At 43.8% G+C, this 24,264-nt stretch overlaps 1 protein-coding gene across 5 annotated transcripts in view; it reads right to left on the reverse strand.

Moving 5' to 3' along the window:
• Nucleotides 1–24,264, reverse strand: part of CTBP1 (C-terminal binding protein 1) — a 284,958-nt gene that overhangs the window by 126,991 nt on the left and 133,703 nt on the right. The window contains exon 1 of one of the 5 annotated variants that reach the window (XM_088454292.1): nucleotides 10,234–10,418. The exons of the other annotated variants lie outside the window; for them this stretch is intronic. Within the exon in view, the coding sequence (XP_088310418.1) occupies nucleotides 10,234–10,276 (43 nt within the window). The 5' untranslated portion in view covers nucleotides 10,277–10,418. Of the gene's footprint in view, nucleotides 1–10,233; nucleotides 10,419–24,264 lie in introns of those variants that run through there. 5 annotated transcript variants of the gene reach the window in all.

Here is a 24,264-nt window from a genome sequence, read left to right on the forward strand (position 1 = left end):
GAAACTCTGAACTAAAAGAGAAGCCCACAGAATTTTAGCTTAAAACTAAAAAAAAAAAAAAAAAAAATTACAGTGAACCACTTGTGAATGTAAACAAGTTTTGCTGTAGAAGCACATATGGTATTAGAAGACAAGAGTTCTGAACTATTTCTCAGAAATAAACACAGGCCACTTTACAAGCCAGTGTTTCAAAGTACAAATCTAGAAACAAAACAATGATTCTTTTAGCATTGAACTGACCCTATGACATTTAACTAGCATGAATAAATAAGTTTGAATAAATTACAGCTGGAAATGTCCCTATGTAATGAGAAAAATGCAAATCAAACACACAAGAACTTAAAGAAAAACAAAACACGGAAATGCTAACAAATATTGGCATCAAGGATGATACCAATATAAAGATGGCCATGCAGTAGGTGTAAATATAGATACGTAGCTATTATTCGAATGTGGTCTTTGAAACCGGCAGCTGAATAGCCAGTTCAAATCCTGACAACGGCATCCCGATGGATGAAGATCCAAAATGGGGCAGTGGAGTACCCTAACCCTCCCCCTCTCATCCCCCTAACCCTCCCTTGGTGGTGTCTAACTCCAAACCTCCCCCCTGTGGTGCCTAACCCTAACCCTCCCCAGGGGGTGCCTAACTCCCCCCTCCCTGTAGCCTAATCCTGACCCTCCCCAGGGGGTGCCTAACCCCCATCTCCCCCTGGAGTCCCTACCCAACACACCCCCCCCTCCCACAGCTAAGACCTAACAGGCCCGGCTTTACCTTCTTTCGGGATGGCGGCTGTCGGGATTAAGATAGGCGTCAGGATTTCAACACCTATCTTTTGTCCCAGGTCGGGATTCCGACAACCGGCAATCTGCCCACCGGTAATATAACTACATCCCTTTGAAACACTTTGTGTAATCGACTCTAAAGCTCAAAAATTTGAGAGATAATTACAAAACATTGGATTCGCCAGACAAATGCTAAAATTTTAGCAAGTCACACTTTTGACCAGCTTTGTTACACATCCACCATTTGTGAACTTAATGGCTACATTATAAAGCATTTTACACAGTACCAATGTAAACAGAGAACCTCAAACGATTTGAAATATTATAATATAATATATATATATATATATATTTAAAAAAAAAAGCTTCAATTAGGATTTTTAAAAGTTAACTGCAAAACTGAACATCTAAATCTGATTTCAATTTTGGAAAACTTTTTTTTGCATTACAAAGTTTTTATTTAGATCAACGTCAATAACAAAGTGTGCATAATTTATGAAATTAGGACAAAATTGTCAAAATTAAATAGAATTTTAAGCCAGTTCCAATTAAAGCATAATATTTCAGAAACAATAGAATACATGCCCTGAATGTCCAGATTTATTATGGGGACACAGAGAATAGAATGATTAGCAAACACCTGCACTGACCATTTAACCACAGTGCACAGCAGAAAATTCTCGACCTCGTCAACATTCATTAATTTTTGCATCCACTTTTCATTATATCCAATTGTTCATTTAATGTTTGCAAACAAGAGCAAGCACTGTAAAACTACAAAATGTACAGCACTACTTTAACATTATTAGTATTTATAGTGGGTACGCTTTTGATAAAGCTGGCAAGGTGCATACTTGCTTACACTCCTGTAACAATAACTAAGACTCACAAATGTCAGTGAGAATAGGTCACACTCCCACGTCCAGCCCACTTCTCTACTGAAATGGGCAGGACGTGCATTGCCAGTAGTTCTGGGGTCTTTGTAACTCATCTAACCTAAGATTGTAAGTAACAGACTTCAGATTTTACAAAATAATTTAACTACAACTGCTAGTTAAAATAATTTACATACAGTAGTAATTCTTCAAAAAAAAAAAAAATTTTTTTTTTAAAAATCACACCATATTAAATTCTAATAGATTCACAGAATTTTTTATTTTTTTTTTAAAGATTGGTTAACAATTAATTGAAATCAAAAAAGTTAAAAAAAATAAATAAAAAAATATATAAAATGGATTCAGTACACACTACTTTCGTGGAAAGAACTTAAGGCACGTCACAAAGTTTTAGAAAAACACTGCGTTTTTCTACCAACAGCAAACATCAAGGACGCCAATACTTTCCCCATTAATCTCATGCGTCATCACTACAGAATCTTTTCATAGCTTTATAAACGACAAGTTTGAGACATGGGAGAGTTTCATGGATACAGTTCCTCCATCAATTTGAAGCGACTCTGGAGAGGTTTCAGATGTAATGCGTGTCCAGGAACCCCTATAATACAACTTCCGGCTGGCTTGTCTCCAGCTGCATAAAAAACTGTTTATTCTGCATCAGTCGTTTAGTCACTTACAATTGGGAATGGGTCCATTAGAGCTGCAGCTTTATTTTGTTTCCGACCTTCCTTTTTATTTTGTACTTTACTGTATTGATTGTTCATTTATCTTTTGATGTCCTGCTTCAATAAAGAAAATATTTATTTGGAAAAAAAAAAAAAATTTTAAAAATGAACTCTAAGCCCAGCATTCTAAAAGATGGATGTGTTAAAATGGGCTTTTTTTTTTCTTTAGATAAAAATATGTTTCAAACTATTGACACTGTGGTGGAGATGGGACTTTGAAAAAAAAAAAATAATGTGTGTCAGCACTGATGGTGTAATGGTTAGCATTACTGCCTCACAGCACTGAAGTCGTGGGTTTGATTCCCACTATGACCCTAAAGGTACCTATACATGGTGCGATAAAGCAGCCTATCCGACGGATTGGTACGATTTGGCTTCTCTATCATACAGTGTACGGGCATGATATCGGCCAGTGCGTGCTCCTGTGGGGTCGTACATCGCACCCCCAGATCTTACTGCAGGTTCAGTCAATCTGGGGATGCAATGTGCGATCCCACGCAGCGCTATGCGGATGGGGGAGCTGGCATATCGGGCGGGCGACCACCAGATCGCACCATGTGTGGGGACCGCCCAATATGTTGGATGACTGATCCCTTGTCGCATCGCACAGTGCATATCGCACAGTATATGGCCAGCTTAACTGTGTGGCGTTTGTATATTCTCCCTGTGCTGGCGTGGGTTTCCACCGGGTGCTCCGGTTTCCTCCCACACTCCAAAAATATACTGGTAGGTTAATTGGCTCCCAGCAAAAATGTAACCCGTGTGTGTACAGTAAGTGTGTGTGTGTGAGCATGTGGTAGGGAATATAGAGTGTAAGCTCCACTGGGGCAGGGATTGATGTGAATGGACAAATATTCTCTGTAAAGTGCTGCGGAATAGGTGTGCGCTATATAAAAATAACTGGTAATAAATTTGCAAGTCATCACTTTAGTTTTTGGTATTTTTACTCGTGCAGAAGACAAAAGCAGGCCATGTAGTCTGATCGTCTTTAGTACAATGAATTGTATTGTGTCAGATGTTGATATTTAACAGGAAGTTAAAAAAACAAAAAAAAGTTTGGATCTGCATTACATCTCTAACCTCAGATGACAGATGAGAAGGAATGGTTTGCCAAAAAACTGAAAGAACCATTATCTTTCCCTGCACAGCTGCATCCACACCCTGCTACAGAACACAGACTGTCAATATACAGGGAAAATGGAAATACTAAAATATCTTTAGGGCATAAAGAACCTGATTTTTTGCTTAGCCAGGCGTGTCTGGTAAAAAACAAAACAAACTAAAACACACAACTCCTGAAATATCATGCCGTAGAGACACAAACAAAAAAGTAATCAATCTAGTTGATACGGTTTTTTTTCTGCCCTCTCCTGGTTTAGATTGAAATTCTCTACTTAAAAAAAAAAAAAAAAAAAAAAAACACCACAAGAAATAAAAAATTTTAAAAAAGGAGTACGCATAAGTGTTATATAATGCAGTACCGGAAGATCGTTCAACACATGGAATATCACAGCAAACACATAAAATTCTTAAAAAAAAAAAAAAAAAAAAAAAAAACACAGAAAAAAGAACCCCAAAAACCATATATATGGCGCTACAAGTGTTCCACAGCATCTCACAAAGCATAAAACAAGTGAGCAGTGACTTACAGTGCAATACAATGCAGGACAAGGACACGGATAATATACATTGCTACATTAGCAACCATAACACCCACATAAGTAGCAGAGCATAAGCAACCACATGTTAGGTTGCCTAGTGGGGAGTCGAGGTGCATACAAACGTAACGATTTATCGTTAACGACGTTGTTATCATTCAAAATAATGTTCAGTTTCTGAGTTATAACGATGAGCGATAATCATTCAAGCGCGCTCCCGTTTGAAATGGACAATGAACAATGACTACAGACTGTCCAACATAACGATTTTCATTAAGGGAAGGAACATTTTTCGTTCATCGTTGTAAAAATCGTTCATTACACTTCAAAAATCATTCACTTTTTCAAAGGAAAATCTGACAGAAAATCGTTACGTGTGTGTATGCACCTTAAGAAGTAGATGAACGTAAAGTAAGGAGAAGCACAAGTGGGTAGAGGGCCCTGCTGGTAAAAGCTTACATTCTAAAAGGGAGGGGCAGACAAACAGGAGTGACACAGAGGGGGCAGACGGGGAGGAAGGAGCATATAGCAGCAAGTTAGGATTGTGAATGCAAATGCTTCATGGCTCCTATGCAATTAGATCAGGTGCATCATGATCAACCGCAGCAAGAAACATAAATTGAAAGTAGTTACAAGCCAATCATGCAGCAATTGTAATTCAGGTGTGCCCATTAGCTAGTACTAACCAGGAAACCCTGCTCTTGCGTCACTTACTTCCAGGTGAAGGAATAAAGAATAATGGACATTCTAATAAAAGTAACTAAAGATTGGACCTGGATCCATTAGTCATCCTTAAAGTCGGATTCAGCAGAAAATGTAACCTCTTCCCACAAGTAAGGCATGATGAATACAGAACTTGGTTTTTTGATGCTAAACATACAGTATGTGTGAATATTGCCTGGGTTCACTTTAACGGTATGGGGTCAATTCAATTAGGAGCGAGTTTGTGAAAGCAAGTTTGCATCACAAAACTCACATACATTGTGCGAATCCACGCACCCAAGAAATGCGAGATTCAATTAGAAATGGCAATCTGCAGAACTCGTGGGAAATTGTGTGACCTGGGAGAAGTGCATGAAAGAGTAGGTAACCTATCCCGAACCCAAAAAATGTGCATGAAAGAGTAGGTAAACTATCCCGAACCCAAAAAATGTGCATGAAAGAGTAGGTAAACTATCCCGAACCCAAAAAGTGTGGCAACTGAAGGACCATATAGAAGGCTGTTAGTGGCCATAAGGAAACTACTGGAGGTTCTTAAATGGTGCCAAAGTGTCTGTCATTTTCCATCATTAATAAAAAAAGTGCAAACAAGTGTTTTTCAGCCAATTGAAGTCTGTACAGCATTTAGGAGGTACAGAAAAATGTCTGTAAAGTGATTTGTCAGTGTTTTTATACAAGTTTGGAAAAAGATAAAATAAAAAACACTTCGCTCCAATCTGCAAGTTCTAAAACCCCTCTCCCGTCAATACAACCCTCCACATATCCGCCCCACATCATTTACCCCATTATTGAGCTTTTTTTAAAAATTCACCTGAATTGATCATTCGTTGGGAGGGGTGTATCAGAGATCCTGACATTTTTACGTTAAATAAAGAGATTTTCCCTACTTTTACACCTACTCAGGGGGGTAAGCACAAAAAAACCCCACATTTTTCAAAAGAAAAATCAGTGTGCATTCGGAGTTGAATTACACATACAATTTGCAGAGCAAGTTTGCCGTGAAAAAAGTCTCTCAGGACCCAGCTCACAACTAACTGAATTGACCCCTTTCTCTTCAAAGACACTCACATGTTCCAAAAAGTAACACATCCCTATATAGTAAGAGGAAACAAAGCTGAACAGATCTGACATGCATATTTCTGTCTGAGCATTTTAGGGAGAACTACACCTAAATCAGTTTATCAAAAATCACAGTTTTACATCCCAGCAATACGTGGAGCCTGTAGTTCGTCATGCACTAAGAATCAGCAGAAGAATCTCTGTCTCAAACAAACCTCTTGGTGCTTGTCAAAAGCCTTCCCTTAGGACCTTCCTCTTTATATGCAGGAGAACTTCATGGAGAGGAGGCTGACAACTCCAAACAATCATTACCTACCTACAAGCAAACTATGTCATCAGTCAGCAGGTTGAGCTGTTAAGTGTAGTCTCCCCATTTATTTATAGCTACAATGTTCTGCTTTCATTCACAAACATAGTAGAAAAAGGAGGGGGGTTTTAACCCCCTATTGTTCCTCAGCACACTGAATAGTACTTGCAACAATATATGAAGACTATATGGTCATAGAAATCAGAGATATTAGTTGCATGCATTTGCAAATACATGGGAAGCTGCTAGGCCACGTCACGGCTTCTGTCACTAGCAGTCCCTAACACTAAGGGGTGGACGTTTTTCGGGGTGCACTGCGCCCCGGATGTGAACCCCTTAGTGTTAGGGACTATTACCCTGTGAACCCCTTAGTGTTGTTGCAAGTACTATTCAGTGTGCTGAGGAACAATAGGGGGTTAAACCCCCCTCCTTTTTCTACTTAGTATGACCCTCCCTTTCATGCACCTGATTAGTGCTGCTAGATTGAAAGAGCAGCTGCCATTTTTTGTTCATTCACAAACATAACAGGAAATGGTGTGTCCATATTACACATGGTGTGGGCCAAATGAGTCTATACTTTAGGGCTGTACATATACATTGTAAAAAAAAAAAAATTCTGCAAGATGGACTCAATACAAGATAGGTCTGGTTACGGAGATATGCAACATACTACCGGTCGTTACTGGTATTTGGCCACTTCTGCATGTAAAGAGAGACATATAACATAGCTGCTAGCAGCGTAGGCTCGACAGATACCACTTAACATACAGGCACAGTACAAATGGATTTACCCGGAGCTCCCTGGGACAGAATCCATGGCAATACATCTCTATAGAGGTTAAAAGTAGCATGAAATTCAAGCAGCATCTTGACATCCAGTAACCGGCAGGTATGTGAGCTCAGTGTCGGACTGGGCTGGGGCAAGAAAGGCCCACCAGGGAATGCAATCATAAGGGCCCACGTAGGAGCATGGTCATTTACCAGAGGGGGTGTGCTATCCACCTGGGAGAAGTGGCCAACCATTAGAGAGGTTGTGTTCAGCCCACACATGACATGATTAGTGCCATAGCTCATTATCTGCTTATTTAGCAGCCAACGTGATATACAGGTGTACAAATGTCACAGAAGTCTCCTGCAAAAGGCTAACTATTGGTACAGATCGCAGTTCTCATTATCTTGTGGGAATACGATCTAACCTTATGTACCAAACTCTAAAGCGTGAGTGTTTTTATTTATTTTCCACAGATGCAGGTGTGGTACCCCAGAACCTGCGTGTACCCCATGTTAAGAGTGCTCACATGTATCTATACAAAATTGTATTTTTTAAACAATATTCCAATGTATGGAAACGTTGCTTAATTACTGTCAACGTCTTATGTAGATTATGGTTGTGACCCCTACATCAGGATATCATCCTTTTAAGTGGTGCTATATATATTTTTAATATAAACCCCCTCTCAGATGGGAAGTGGTGTGACCCTGCCTGGGACTGGCTGCAGGGGCTCTCCCATCCCTGGCTGAGTGGGGGAGTCCTGCCTGCACTGTGAGGTAGAGGGCAACTGTCAGATTCAGCAGCACATGTGATTAGTTGGAAACTGACTGTCATGTGACTAAAGTGTATAATTAGGAGCCCTGCACTGACTGTTGGGGGGGGGGGGGGTTTCGGGTCTCCTGAGGTAACTGGCTGTGTGGCAGGAGCTGCGTTGGCGGTGGGTGATCGCTGCCTGTCACTGGTGAGGGAGGTCAAGTCTTCTACATTATGTCTACTGCTGGAGGGCTGTCTTAAGGAGGAAGAGAGCTCCGGAGCTGCCCCTTTTCCTTCATGAGTGACAGCTGTGGCTCAGTGCTGAGAAGAGAGAGCGCTGTCTGGCTTTTGGTGGTGCTGAATTCAGATCTGCCAACGAGGAACAGGTCTGTCAGTATACATGTCACAGCAGCACACCATTCAACTACTGTCACAGGCACATTCTGCAGGAGACACGTAGTAGTGACTTTCCCTTCTCTTGGTGAGACAGCTGCAGAACCCAGACACGTACTAATCCATAACGTCACCGGGACTAGATTAGGGACGTTCACAATCCCGATCTTATATTAATATCAACATCTCCTTTATGAGGTGCAGTGACTTATTCTTACAGTCAAACATCCTGAGATAATTGCCTTGTCAAGCTGTCAGATTTTGTCATAAAATAGAAGTACTCAGGTTTGTAGCTCTTCCAGGTAACTTAGGAGAACTCAGCCCATATAAGTTGATTGCCCAAAATGGGGACTACTCAGAGCAATGAACATTTAATACCCCGAGAGTTTTAGCTGCACCAGGAAGTAAAACAACCCTAATTAGTCTTCGGACTCTGCAGCTTAAAAGTATTAGCACTTTCCAAATACGGTTTAAACTTTTCAGATCATAAGACATTAATGGACTTCGTAAATTGCTATAGACACAGAACTGAGGTTTCCCCTGCAGTGACTGTACGGTTAAGGAATTCTGAAGGGGTTTAGTGCCCATCACTTAAAGTCTTAAAGAGCAGGGAAATAAGTTGCTAACAAATCCGGGTTTGCACCATACAAGGGCCCAACATAGCAACAACAGTCTTGCTACAGCCAGGATTCAGTGTCAGTTTACAACCTTCTTTAAGGAATTCAATCATATACTTATGTGCACCAACTTAAAAGTGCCTGGCCAGAAGGCACCAATTTTCATAATAAGCTCTCACGAGCAGGGACCTCTTCCCTCATGTGCTGTTCCGCTCTACTCATGCTTTCCCTTCCGTCTTGATACTTGAGCCAATAACTCCTTTTCGTCTAGAAACCATCTCTTCGACTCTTTTCTCGCTCTCTGGCTGACACTTTCATCCACTTCGCTTCCACACCACTTCAGCGACCCCAAACCCACCTTACCCTCCACAATCTACTAGACCTTCTGCAATCTGGCTTCCTTCCTCTACATTCCACATTGACTGCCTTCACCACTAACAGCCAATTGAAGGTGACTTGTCCACACTCCTTGAACTATTTGCTCCTTTGGGCAAAGTTCCCCATCTTTTCCTTCACGTTTCCCTGCCTTGCACGGTTCTCTCCTGGTCCATTGCATATGATAATGAAGATGATGCAGCATTCCCATGTTCTTATAAATGCACTGTTCTGAAGGAAGGCAGATCTCCTTCCCCCTAGGGGATAATTTTGCCGAGACCTGTTGCCCAACCTTCAGATATTCTGTTGTCTGTGATGTCCTAGTCCTCCCCCAAAATACATACAATTGCAACTGCACCCGTTTACGCAACTTTTCTTACTAAGGAGTTAAACTATGAGTCGCTCAAGTGCCCCAATCATCAGATTATACTATTTGTCTATTTACACCATTTAGATTAACCAAATTAAAAAAATAAATAAAAAAGTAGCAAGCTAAAAGTATCAACAGCTGGTTTAATTTTTCCTTCAAATCTATTAATTATTTTAATTATTTAAGACCGTCTGTAGAAAGTTCTAGACATTTTTAACAACAATGAATTGGACGTCTGCTGGCACACAAGGAGTTAAAACCTGGATGAAAAGAGCATTTTTTTGTGTTTTTGTTTGTTTTGGATTTATTCATTTTTTTTAAGCAATTAGGACAGCAATCTGGGCCTAATGCTTCCATGGCTTATTTTTCGCAGAGAACTAGGTCATTCCTAATTATCCCCAGGCTAGGGCAGCCTCACACTGTAATATTACCTCTCGCTAACCCTTTCTTCAAAGACTTAAAAAAGTTGGGGTTTTTATTAAATAAAAATGGAAAACTGTATCACTTGTTTAATCCTTTTCAAAACTACTATGTGCTCCAATGGGCCCCCCCACATCTACCAATTATTTGACATCTACGATCAATTGCATGCTTTCTTTTCTGCGTTCATAGAGGTGTAGTGAGCGACATAAAAATAAATAAAATGTAAAAGAAATAAAAAAAAAAAGTTAGACATTTTCTTCTACAACTTAGCAAGCACTGTATAAAACAGACTGAAATATAAAATAAGTCAGGGTTTTATTTTCTATATATAATTTGCTAAATGGATTCTGGTGTTCCCTCCTTTAGTCTGTAACAAACTAACCTTCTGCTTTGTACGACGTTTGAGCGTTCAGCAGTAACCACATGCTAGACTTAGTTTTATCTCCTCCCTCTGTATACGTACTGCCGCGCCTTTGCCTGTGCTGTCCCAATTTTCAGTAGCTGCCACCAACTTAATGACATACCAAAGCTGAAAGAGGTTAAAGCCACTCCTGCCACGTCTCTGTACTGTGGGGGAAAAGGAAAAAAAAAAAAAAAATTCACATAAATCTGACTGACGGGAGGGTTTTTCAGAAGACCTAAAATTTGATATTGGGTTGACAAAGCCATGATCCAAGCAGGCTCATCGTACCCTGCAAGCAAAATGAATGGCACCTTACAGAAGCTGGGTAAACCCTTACAAGAGCTCCGATGTGAATAGCCAAATATTCACTGTAAAGCGCTGTGGAATATGCGCTATATAAATCTCGTCACATTTGCATCTTAATACAAACCAACTTATTTCTTCAGTCGGTTGTACAACTGCACCTCAGCATACTCTCACATGGTCGGGCATGCTTGTACTTGTAGCCCCACAGCAAACGGGGGAGCGAATGGGCAAAATCTTTAAAGCCTTACTATTTACAAGCCATAAAAAGCAGCATAACTCATCCGACTTTATCCTGCGATAAGCAGAAGGCTTGTAATCTGGAAATAGAATGATCTGTGACTAAGGAATCAGCGCTGTGCTACGTTCTATGCCAGCTTTGCAGCAAGGTCGTCCAATTCAAAAGGGCTTACTCTATCCTGCCACAGTAAGGAGGGCCAATGCATTTGGCCTCTTGCAGGACATTTAAAAACTTGGAGGCCACCACTTGCTCATTTTCTACCCTCCCTGAAGAAAACTGACCACACACACACACACACACACACACACACACACACACTCCAAGGTATGAATGCTCTATTCATTTCTGCCACCCTTTATAGAGAGTGCATCTATTAAGACACCAAGGACTGTGTATTGGGCCGCAATGTTCGGCTTCAAAAAATACATTTAATTAATTATATACCCATTGATGGTCATTATAAAAGGGTGAAGGATCAGTGTATTATATATACATTCATGGAGCTGAAGGAACTCCTCTTTAGGTAGTTTTACTCACCCTGGTCAAAAATGGGATTTGCTACACAATATTGCTGAAGCCGTATCACTATAATAAAATGTTAAAAAAAATAATCACAACCACTTGAATAGACAAGCATTGATCACAAAACCTATGTTGTCCTCTAATCACTTGTGGTGAATGTTGCCTGTTCATATTTGAGATGCTTAAAAATGGTTGCTCATATATGGAGCCAAACATAACTGCAGATCTATATACCTATATCCCTCTCGGACGTAGATTAATGACAAACCAGAAATCCAGCATTAAATGGAAAAAAAAAAAAAATTATAAATAAAAATAGTAGAGGTCGTAAAGTCCAAACCAAGTAAGTAGGGTGACACAAGACAGCCTAGGTATGTAGCTGTGGAGAGAAAAATTCTAATAAATATTATATATATTATATATATATATATATATATATATATATACATACATACATACACACACACATATATACACACACACATATATACACACACACACTCTAATAGTTGCTCAAATACGGAGCCATACATAACCGCAGGTGCTTCGGCAGCATATGCTCCTAGTTTAGGACAAGTCATGATCAAGTGTACACTTGCACTTGGCCTCCGGTCAGGTGCATAATTGCTGATCTGCATGAGCCACGTGTGTGACCACACCCTTACTCAACTCTAACACATGTGGAAGCCCCTTCCCCTTTCTTGTTCCGCCTCTCTGGTCATACAGTTTGATGTAGAAACGCCACTTTCTGAGCAGCCGCAGAGTGAAATTGCGCAAGATACAGTATGCTATGCAGTGGGTCCACTCAGTGTCAACCTCACAGTGTTTGATCAGCCGAGGGAAAAGCCAGACACAAACTAAAACACCCCCTTACCCAACTGTTTCAGAAGTTTCCCTTCTACATACTTGTAATAATTACACAATACATTTTTTAGATTAAATTGCGCAAAGGGTACTTTAAGTAAGGTCTGAGCGAGCTGTAAGGGCGTTTTCACACCTTTAGGAGTCAGGTCTTTCTTTATTATGGCATATAGATAACATGTGCATTTTATCCATGAAGTCACTACCAGGACTATATCTGCATGGAGCTAATAGGAGGGAATTACAAGGAATAGGAGAGACTATAGACCTGGCAGCCAGGAATAAATAATTACACAACCAAGGCTGCCTATGATACAGAGAAGGTGAAATGGGTGGGAGAGAAGTGGGGAGAACACAAATTTGCTATAAATCCCCTCATCATGGCACTCTTGCCGATTGCAGCGCCGTGGACAGAGCCATAACCCACGCCCAAAGCTCCTCCCACCTGAACCTCCCCTCATATAGATCTCCTGGAGGTCATCTTAAAAAATTAAAAAGTTGGTAATTATGACAAATATTCTTCAGCTTTGAACTCTGGGGCTGATTCAGACCCGGACGCTAAGCTGCGATCGGTCGGTATGGGCGATTGTCACCCATCTGCGCATGCATCGCAGTGCGCCAGCCAGTAACTGCGATCAGGAATTGTGTGCTCGTAGCACAAAGACTGAGCGCTACCTTGAGTGACAGATAGTACCGGGTGGCAACAGGGGAAGGTGCGTGTGAATGGGGGAGGGGTGGTACGAACGCAGGCGTGTCTGGGCATCAAAAAGGCGTTTAATGGGTGTGCATAATTAGCATGGAAGCATCATTGCTCACGTCACCTGGTTGTATCTCAGTCAACACTGATCACAGTGCTTGCGGCGGGGTAGGGTCTACCTCAAGCGCTGTGTGCAGCTCCGATGGCTCTCGAGGTTACCGATTAATCACCAGTGTACGCTCATTGCCGTCGTTCTCTAAGATATAGAGGGAGTCCTTACGCCACACAGTGCGATCGCGGTATTTGCATAGCCGGCCCCTTTTGGCAGCGAGCGATCGCAGCTTAGCGTCCGGGTCTGAATCAGGCCCTCTGTTCTTGGCCTTACGATGTCTACAACTAAATGGCCCCGTTGCTGCTCTCAGTAGTTGGTTGGAAGACTGAGGAAAGTTCTGCAGACGCAAACTAATATGCACCGGTCACCAAAACTATACACCAGTAGAGCATACACCTTGTTCCTGACATCTTGGCATCATGTCTAAAGAGACCGAGTAGAGTCTTCAGAATAACCACCTCAGTGTTTATTTTTTAGCAGCCAGACTCCTTTTACATGCTAAAAAATTGCCCGAACCTGAATCTATTCCACTTTCTGCAATCTGGTGCATTCAGCGCACAATCCCTCTAGTCAGGGGGCAGAGGCAGAAAGACAGCGGATTAGGCAGTGCCCGGCGTGTGTGAGCCAGGGATGGTTTCCTCTCTGTACCAGACTGAGCGCTCCAAGTCCACAGCTCTGGATAAATGGGATTTTGTTCCTCGTTCAGTAGAACCATGACATTTTATAAAAAGGAATACAGACGAAAAATGAATTCCAAATATCACTCAATTCCGCAGAAGGTGACTTTTCAATCGAGGACGGCAGCTTTATGCTGTAGCAGCCGTGCACATGATTAGAAGACCATTTAAGATGTCCAAAAGATCAGAACAGAATATAAAAAAGCAAACAGAAAAATACAATTGGTAAAAAAAAGGAACTGGGCAACTTGCTCCTTCTATCAGCGTACTGACACAGTGGTATTCAGAGAAACTGTTCCATGGTAGGACAATTTTGGTGTAGGGCGTTTTCAATGTTCTTTGAGTCTCAGAACAAACGATGGATTGCTACGTCACACTTCCCAAGAGCTAAATCCCTTATATATTAAAAAAATAAATAAATAAAAATTCCTAGCTACGAAAAGATATATAACCTCTAATGCGTTCTGGTACCATTTACCTAGACGGCAACAAAACAAGATAGATTTGCTTTAAAATCCCAAAATTCGCACAAATATGGCGTCCCTGATAGTTAGGGAGACTCCTTGAAATAGTAGCAATCTCCCTGATTGCACCTTACCCCAATTAAGTAGCGGTTATATATCTGGGGAAAAAAAAAAAAAAAGAAATCAGAGACATATACATTGAAATGTTATAATCAGTGCCATTTCCCTGTATTGGTTATAAGGCAAAATGATCCCTATGGCTACAGGCATTCTCATAAGGCTTTTCGTGGCCAGTTATATGGATGTAAGAAAATTTTATTGCACGCCTCTCAGATGTAGCAGTACACGTCCACTTATAGATGCTGCTTTCACAATCTCCCTGAAATGCTTTTCCAAAAGTAGGCAAGCATGGGTAGACTTCACAAGGATAAACAATTATGTAATTAATGTATGCACATTAGGCAGGATCAGAAAAGACAATGCACCGAGAGTTGCTATAGGTTTTTTCCCTGTGCAGTCTTTATTAAAAGTTAGCCATTTGCCAGGCAGCTATAAGGAGAGAGTGAGGAGCTTATGTACTGACAGGAGCACGCTCCAGAGAAAAGTTATTTACTGCCTTGAGTTTGAAAATCTAAAACAGGGATTGGTCTGGGCAGCTTGGCAGAACAGCAATAGGAAAATTACCTCCTAACCTTTGAAAGAAACAAAAACAGCAAATAGTTTCCGCTTAATGACGGATATTACCAAAAAATATAAAGGTTTTGGTGGAAATGGTGCAAACTTATGATCACAAGCTAATTTTGCTAGTGAGTCAGTGTGTGACGTTGCTTGCTAGGGGGGGGGGGGGGTCACTAACATCTTAGTAATAGGAGTCAAATGCTGCAAGTAAACCTACAGTACTGGCATATTCTACAGATGGATAACTTATAAAATGATATGGAATGGATGTAGATTTCCAAAATCGAAAAACAGAAAACAAGGTAAGCCAAATAGCCTATATCCTCTGTTGCCAACATCCCTGTGAAAGTAGCCAATTACAGCTTAGTGAGCCATTTGCCTAACGACTCGTTTATGAAATACTGGGGGGAAATCCAAGTCAAGTGACTTTTAATAAAAATCTAACTAAAGTGCCGGGAGAGGTACATGGGTGAAAACTAGCAGCGTTTAGGAGAGCGGTTAATAAACATTGATTGATACACAAAGCACAACATATAAAAGGCAATACAGGCGTGTCAGGCTAAAAAGCTCCTCTGTGCGCGCCAGATCCAGTGAGACACTGCTAGCGCCAAGAGATTTTTTTTGCAGAAAATGCGTCTGTTTTAATTCGATGCAACTAGGACGCACCAGCAGGCGGTGCCGATTCATTTCATATGCGACACGTGTGCAACTAGCAGAATAGCGCGGGACCTGGCAGCTCACTCTAGGCAAGTTGCGCTACATGGCGTATTGAGGCTAGATATAGGACACAGCTCTATATGCTGCGTTCTCAGGATCGGATTGCTCAGCAAGGTCATCACAGGAGAGGGATTTGCTGTGTTAATACAAAAAGTTACTGCCAAGTCACACATGCTCTACATATTTCTCCTCTGCACCGCCTGTAGGGCAGAGAGCCAGGCAAGGTCTCAATGAGTTCAAGGGGGTGTCCCTCATTCATGAAGACCTCACCAAAGATTAGGAGAAGTAGAAAAGGTGCGAGATCTCTCAGTGCATTGCATACTGAACTGTGCATGGGTGAGTTAGTTGCAGGGAACCACTTGAAACCGTATCCAGCAATTGGTTGGTAACAGCCCACCACCTGGACGACACCTGGCCATAACTAGCAACCTTAGGACCCGATTCAGACCAGCTCGCTAGGATGCGTTCGCTCGTAGCCGGCCGATTTCCGCATTCTGCGCATGCGTACGCATGGACAGCCCAGCAGAGTGAGTGACAGGAAAAGCCATTTGTGGGTGGTGACAGGGGCTGGCCATTAACAGCGGGGGAGTGGAGGTGCGAACGCAGGCGTGCCTGAGCGTCTTAACGCCGTTTCAGAGGCGTGCATAATTAACAGGCAGCGTCACTAGTTGTATTTCACACTGAGGATCTCGGTGCTTGTGGTAGGGTATAGTCAACCTCAAACGCTGCGTTCACTTCCGATGGTACCTGATGTACCGATGGCTGCATACACTTCCTGGAGATGACGTGCGCAAGTTTGCATCTTAAGACAGGCTGGTGGGAGTCGCAATACACACAGCGATCGCACGCGAAGACATAGTGGGCGTGCTTATGCCTTGCTGGGTGTGTTCGGGATTTGCATACACTGGGTGCGAGCATACGCATCTAGTGAGCGGGTCTGAAACGAGCCATTAACGCGAAGACAGTGCAAAACCAGCAATAAAATAAAAGCAGAGATTCACGATAATTAATGGGCACCCAAAGTAGCAATTCAAATGTTTTGGGCACCCACTTATTGTCCTACCAAGCACCAAAGCAATTTTGTTAGCCACATTTAAAAATCACAGAACGTACATAGATATCTGATAGAAGACAATGTATGTCCTGGCAAGCCAGGAGAAAACCCAAGGCTGTGCTAAGCTTAGTTAAGAAAAAAAAAAAAAAACTAAAAATAAAATCGGCTTTCTACTAAAAATTACCAGGGGTCAGTTCAAAACCAGAACAGTGTTCTTAGCAAGAAGACGACAACACGTTTTGTCGAAAGCATAACGCGATGTCTCTCCTGGTAATACACTGACAATCTCATTGAATATTCATAGGCCCCTGACGAGGATGAGTGACAGAACGGTGGTCTAAACAGACAACTGTATCTTGGTTAGGAGGATGCCATACCGGCTTAACCGTCTTCACGTCAGTCAACGAGGCCAGCAGTTTCCAGGCAGCGCGTATAGCGAATGACAGGCACACAATACAAGGTTTAAAAAAAAAAAAAAAAAAAAGCCCTTCGCTCAGAAGCACGCTCTTCCCTAGCGCTCAGCCATGCGGAACTCCGCGCTCCACAAAGCAAGAAGCACCTTCAGGTCATAATACATGAATTACTAACTACTTGTAGACTTCCTCTAAATGATAGGGCTGCCCTTACAATAAGGCTGGCAAAAGTTACACCAGGGGGTATATTTACAAAGGTGGGGGTTTTTAGAAGTTGCCCATAGCAACCAATGAGTCTAGCTGTTAACTTCTAGAAGGTGTTAGATAAATGTTAGGTAGAATCTGATTGGTTGCTATAGGCAACATCTCCACTTCTAAAAATCCGCACTTTAGTAAAATCGACCCCCAGCTACTGAGGTGAGGACAAAGCAGTGGTTTGGTGGGAAGGATTCACGTTCAGGTTTGGTTAATGGAAACATAGGGGGTCATTCAGACCCGCTCGTGAGCGGCAGTACGCTCGCAAGCGGGTCGATGTTGCCCCACTGCGCATGCGCACGACGGAAGGAGCTCCGCCGTGCGCATGCGCGAGACCCGACGAGCGACGGGCTCTCCATCGCTCCGGGTCTCGCACCAAAGGGGGCATGCTGTCGACATTGATTGACAGCATGCCCCCTTTGGGGGGCGTGCCTGCCAGACGGAGGCGTTCCCATGGGAACGCCTACCGTCTGAAGCCGGCCCCACTGACATCACTAGTGATGTCAGTGGGAGTGATTTTGGCTCTGATAAGAGCCAAAATCACTCCAGGGCTTGCAGCAGCGAGACTCTACCGAAGGGTCTCCGTCGCAAGCCCGATGGTCGCGAGGGTCAAGAAAATCGCGACCATCATCGTGGACGCTCGCAATAGCTGTGGGTTATGCGAGAGTCCATGAGGACGCTCCAAAAAAAGGTAGGAGGGCCCTGATTCAGAGCGAGCGCTCTGGTCAGAGCGTTCAGCTCAGAATCAGGCCCATAGGTCAGGAGATAGCAAGCAATTAGTATGTAGTACTTTGTCATTTTACTCCTGTTAGGGGAAATGGTTTCTCCCTATAATCCACCAAGTGGTACCATAAAGACTTTACTGCTCCTTACCTCCGGTTTCCCCTACAGTGCTCTTCATAAGCCGATGGGTTTTAAATCAAGACCAAACTAGGGGTGTGCACCGGCCCCTTTTCGTGTTTTGTGTTTTGGTTTTGGATCTGGATCTTTCTTTGTGTTTTGGTTCTGGATTGGTTTTGCCAAAACCACCCTTCCGTGTTTTGGGTTTTGTGTGTTTTGGATCTGTATTTTTTTTTTAAAAAGCATAAAAACAGCTATAATCACAGAATGTGTTGGTTTTTCTGCTCCTATGCTATTATTAACCTCAATAACCTTAATTTCCACAAATTTCCAGTCTATTCTGAACACCTCACAATAGTGTTTTTATGTCCAAAAGGTTGCACCGAGGTAGCTGGATGACTATGCTAAGCGACACGAGTGGGCGGCACAAACACGTGGCCCATCTAGGAGTGACACTGCAGAGGCAGACAGGATGGCAGTTTGAAAAACTAGGCCCCAAACTGTACATAATGCAAAGAAAAAAAAAAAAAGAGGTGCAAGATGGAATTGTCCTTGGGCCCTCCCACCCACCCTTATGTTGTATAAACAGGACATGCACACTTTAACAAACCAAACATTTCAGCACCAGGGTCTGCCACACGACTGTGGCTGAAATGATTGGTTCGTTTGGGCCCCCACAAAACAAGCTGGCAATTAATCTGTCCCTGCACAAACTGGCTCTACGGAGGCAAGATGTCGTCCTCATCCACCGATTCCTCACCCTCTTCAGTGTTGTGTACATCCTCATCCTCACAGAGTATTAACTCGTCCCCACTGGAATCCACCACCACAGGTCCCTCTGTACGTTCTGGAGGCTGGTCTCCCTGGAAGAGTTGATTATTCATTTTGATGAACATCATCTTCTCCACATTTTGTGGAAGCAACCTCCTACGCCTTTCGCTGACAAGGTTCCCGGCTGCACTAAACACTCTTTCGGAGTACACACTGGAGGGGGGGCAACTAAGGTAAAATAGAGCCAGTTTGTACAGGGGCCTCCAAATTGCCTCTTTTTCCTGCCAGTACAGGTATGGACTGTCTGACATGCCTACTTGGATGCTGTCACCGATGTAATCCTCCACCATTCTGTCAATGGTGACAGTATCATATGTAGTGACAGTAGACATGTCAGAAATTGTTGCCAGTCCTTCAGTCCGGACCAGATGTCCAAACTTGGTCCTGCCTGCCCTGCATCACCGCCAGCGGGTTGCTTAGGATACCTACGTTTTTTCCTGGCAGCCCCAGTTGCGGGAGAAAATGAAGGAGCTGTTGACGTGTCACGTTCCGCTTCAGCTGACAGTGTGTTCACCAGCAGATCTTTGCACCTCTGCAGGCTTGTGTCGGCCGGAAAGAGAGACACCACATAGGCTTTAAACCTAGGATCGAGCACGGTGGCCAAAATGTAGTGGTCTGATTTCAACAGATTGACCACCCTGGAATCCTGGCAAAGCGAATGAAGGGCTTCATCCACAAGTCCCACATGCCGAGCGGAATCGCTCCGTCTTAGCTCCGCCTTCACTTTCTCCAGCTGCTTCTGCAAAAGCCTGATGAGGGGGAATGACCTGACTCAAGCTGGCAGTGTCTGAACTGACTTCACGTGTGGCAAGTTCAAAGGGCTGGAGAACCTTGCACAACACGGAAATCATTCTCCACTGCGCTTGAGTCAGGTGCATACCCCCTCCTTTGCCTATGTCATAGGTGGATGTATAGGCTTGTATGGCCTTTTGCTGCTCCTCCATCCTCTGAAGCATATAGAGGGTTGAGTTCCACCGCGTCACAACCTCTTGCTTCAGGTGATGGCGGGGCAGGTTCAAGAGTGTTTGCTGGCGCTCCAGTCTTCGGCACGCAGTCGCTGAATGGCGAAAGTGGGCAGAAATTTTTCGGGCCACCCAAAGAGTCTCCTGCACGCCAATGTCGCTTTTCAGAAAATTCTGCACCACCAAGTTTATTGTGTGAGCAAAACATGGGACGTGCTGGAATTTGCCCAGATGTAATGCCCGCACAATATTGGTGGCGTTGTCAGATATCACAAATCCCCAGGAGAGTCTAAGTGGGGTAAGCCACTGGGCGATGATTTCCCTCAGTTTCTCTAAGAGGTTGTTGGCAGCGTGCCTCTTACTGAAACCGGTGATACACAGCGTAGCCTGCCTTGGAACGAGCTGGCGTTTCTGAGATGCTGCTACTGGTGACGCTGCTGCTGTTGCTGCGTAAGGTGATACATCTACCCAGTGGGCTGTCACAGTCATATAGTCCTTAGTCTGCCCTGTTCCACTTGTCCACATGTCCGTGGTTAAGTGGACATTGGGTACAACGGCATTTTTCAGGACACTGAGGACACTTTTTCTGACGTTTCTGTACAGTCTCGGTATCGCCTGCCTAGTGAAGTGGAATCTAGACTGGATTTGGAACCGGGGACACACTACCTCCATCAATTGTCTAAATCCCACTGCACTAATGGCGGATACCGGACGCACGTCTAACACCAACATAGCAGTCAAGGCCTCAGTTATACGTTTTGCTTCAGGATGACTGCTGTCGTACTTCATCCTCCTCGCTAAGGACTGTTGGAGGGTCAATTGTTTAGTAAAAGTAGTGGTGTTCCTACTTCCTCTCTGGGATGATGAACGACTCCCAGCAGCAGCAACAGCAGCAGCGGCAGCAGGAGGCGTAGCAATGCAGGATCCTCCGGAGGAATCCCGGATAGGAGAGTCAGTCATGCCAGTGACATGGCCTGCAGGACTACTTCCGATCCTGACTAAGGAGGAAATTGACGAGGAGGGAGTTGACGGTGTGGTTTGCAGGCGCTTGGATACAACAGGGCAACGGGATTTAGGTGTCCCTGGACTGCTTACGGTCTTAGCCAAAGTTTCTGAACTTGACAGTAACTTATTATGAACGCGCTGCAGGTGCCGTATAAGGGAGGATGTTCCCAGGTGGTTAACGTCCCTACCCCTACTTATTCCACCTTTACATATGGTACATATGGCAAGACAGTTGTCCGGATTTGGATAGAAATATTGCCAGACCAAAGAGGTGGAATGTTTGGTCTTCTGCCCAGGGATGACCGTGATGGGCTTTTTCATCCCACGGACAACAACTGTCTCCCCCAGAGCCTGATTTAAACAAACCACATAACCATCAGAATCCTCCTCGCCAACTTCCTCCTCAGCGCTAGCTACACCAGTATCCTCATCCTGTTCTACTTCAACACTGACATCTTCAATTTGCATATCAGCAAGTGGACTGTGGGTGCTCCTTTCAGCACTTGCAGGGGGCGTAAAAATGGTGGAAAGAGCCACCTCTTCCCGTCCAGTGCTGGGAAGGTCAGGCATTGCAACCGCCACCACACTTGGACTCTCCTTGGGGATTTGTGATATCTTCTTAGAACGCACAGTTCTTCGCTGTGCTTTTGCCAGCTTAACAGAAAATATTTTGTTATTTGGTTTGGAGTGCACTTTGGGGGTTACAGCACCCTTTAACGGTCAAGCCAGCCGGCCCGTTACTTATGACACAGGCGCACGCTTGGCACTACTTTGTTGATGCACGTGCAGCTACTGCGCACACAATTCACAAACACAGAAAAAATCATTTTTTTTATAGCACTTGGGGGAAGCACCCCTGACGGACAGAGCACCCCCTGGACAACACTACAGCACCCCTTTAGGACTGGGACACTGCACAGGACTTTGGAGTGGACACAGGCCCTATGGACAACTGACTGCACAACACAGTCCAGCCAGCCCCTATGGACTTTGAAGTAGTGGACACAGCCCCTATTAACAACAGCAGCACAGCACAGCACAGCATAACACTACTCTGCACTACACTACACAGCCCAGCCAGCCCTAACTCCCACCCTCCCTCTTCACTGTCCACAGCCGAGTGAGAAAATGGCGCCGACGCGGGTACCTTATATAGGATCCAAAACCCTCGAGACCCGGAAGGCGGGATGATGACGTTTTGCCTCAATTTCAGATCAGAGTCAGGTGGGAAAAGTCGAGCCTGACTCGGATCGGCCTCGGATCGAGGGGGCTCGGATTTCAGAAATCCGAACCCGCTCACCCCTAGACCAAACCATTGTAAATAGGAGCGGAACATCAACCGGCCACCCTGGCATTAACCTCAACGTAGGGGACAACTTTTTTACATGGCCCGAGACTTTTGCTTCCAGCGACAAATGCAAGATTTCCACAATTAGGCCATATTAGTGACTCCAAGGATAGCTTTAGCCAGCCTTGATCAATTCAATGTTACTTTTTATCCTGGACAAATTGGATTTTTCTGGTAACTATGTGGGTTCCATCTTTACTATTTATTATGCTTTGGGCAATCAGTGAAAAAACAAAGTCTAATTTTGGGCTATTAGACTGACAGGGATGGCAGATGTGTGTATTATAACTAGAAATGAGAGGCTCGGTTTTGCTGAAAACCAAACACACATGAACTTTGCGTTTCCCGAGTCATACAGAGTCCTGGCTCGGGTCTTCCTGCAAGTTGGGTCTCAATACCAGATCTCTGGTGTTTTTGATTGCATGCAAGTTCCTCCCTCGCTGTCTCAGGTGCCAAAATTTACTAAAATTTAATGGTATGGATGTTAATTATCATCATCAACCTTTATTTATATGGTGCCACAAGTGTTCCGCAGCGCCTTACAGTGTACATAAACTAATAAGTGCACAAGAAACGAGTAACTTACAGTACATTACAGTGCAGGACATGGTTTATATACATTGCTGCAATAGTGATTAAAACACTCACAATAAGCAGCAGGGAGTTAGCAGTCACGTGTTAGGTGCCCTTATGGGGAGTAAGGAGTATTAGTAAATGTAAAGAGAAGCACATGAGGGAAGAGGGCCCTGCTTGTGAGAGCTTACATTCTAAAGGGGAGGTGCAGACAGACAGTCATGACAAAGAAGGGATATATAGGGAGGAAAGAGCATGAGGTGGGTTAGGATGAGTGCTGGAAGGCCTTGATGAAGTAGTGGGTCTTGAGAGCCCGTTTGAAGATTTGTAGAGAGGTGGAGAGTGATGGGGAGAGGAAGAGAGTTCCAAAAGGTAGGGAGGAGCACAGGCAAAATCTTGGATGCGGGAGGGGGAGGAAGTAATTAGTTGGCATGAGAGGCGGCATGCATTTTTTGAGCGAAGTGGATGGGCGGGAGTGTGAAGGGAGATGAGGTCAGAAATGTAAGTGGGAGAGGATTTGGTGAGTGCTTTGTAGGAAAGTGTAAGAACCTTGAATTGGCATCTGAAGGAGAGGGGAAGCAGATGTAGAATGTCTGGAGAGGAAGATGAGCCGAGCAGCAGCATTTGAGGACTGATTGTAGTGGAGAGAGGTGGGAGACCAGAGAGGATGAGGTTACAGTAGTCCAATCTGGAGATGACCAGCAAGTGGATGAGGGTCTTAGTAGCATCCTGGGTGAGGAAGGGTCTAATCCCGGAGATATTTTTTAGGTGAAAACGGCAGGACTGCGAAAGGTGCTGAATATGTGGTTTAAAGGAGAGGGAGGAGTCTAGGATAACTCCAAGACAGCGCACTTTGGGGCTAGAGGAGATATTTGTGCCATCAATAGATAATGAAATTGTGGGAAGTGAGGTTATGGAAGAAGGTGGGAAGACGATCAGCTCAGTCTTAGACATGTTGTTTAAGAAAGCGCTGGGACATCCAGGAAGAGATAACAGAGACAGTTGGAGATACAGTAAGAAGCGAGGGGGAGAGGTCAGGGGTGGAAAGGTACATTTGAGTATCATCAGCATGGAGGTGATTTTGGAGGTCAAAAGGAGTTGAAGAGTTCACCTAAAGAGGACGTATATAAGGGGGGGGGGGTGTTGGGGGAGGAGTCATGAGAGAAGACAAAGATCGGTCAGAGGTAGGAGGACAGCCAGGAGAGGGCAGTGCCACGTAGACCAAGTTAGTGAAGGATTTGCAGCAGGAGAGGGTTGTCTAGTGCAGAGAGTAGTGGCCCTTGGATTTGGCAGCAAGGAGGTCGTTGCTGACTTTCGTGAGGGCAGTTTCAGTGGAGCGGAGAGAACGGAAGCCAGACTGAAATGGCTCAAGGAAAGAGTGGGCGGAAAGAAAGGTGGTAAAGCGTTTGCAAACAATAAGCTCAAAGAGTTTGGAAGCAATTAATAATACTATAGGA

Source organism: Taudactylus pleione, unplaced genomic scaffold, assembly GCF_031769625.1.
Source record: "Taudactylus pleione unplaced genomic scaffold, aTauple2 ptg000611l, whole genome shotgun sequence".
NCBI classification, from domain to species: Eukaryota; Metazoa; Chordata; class Amphibia; order Anura; family Myobatrachidae; genus Taudactylus; species Taudactylus pleione.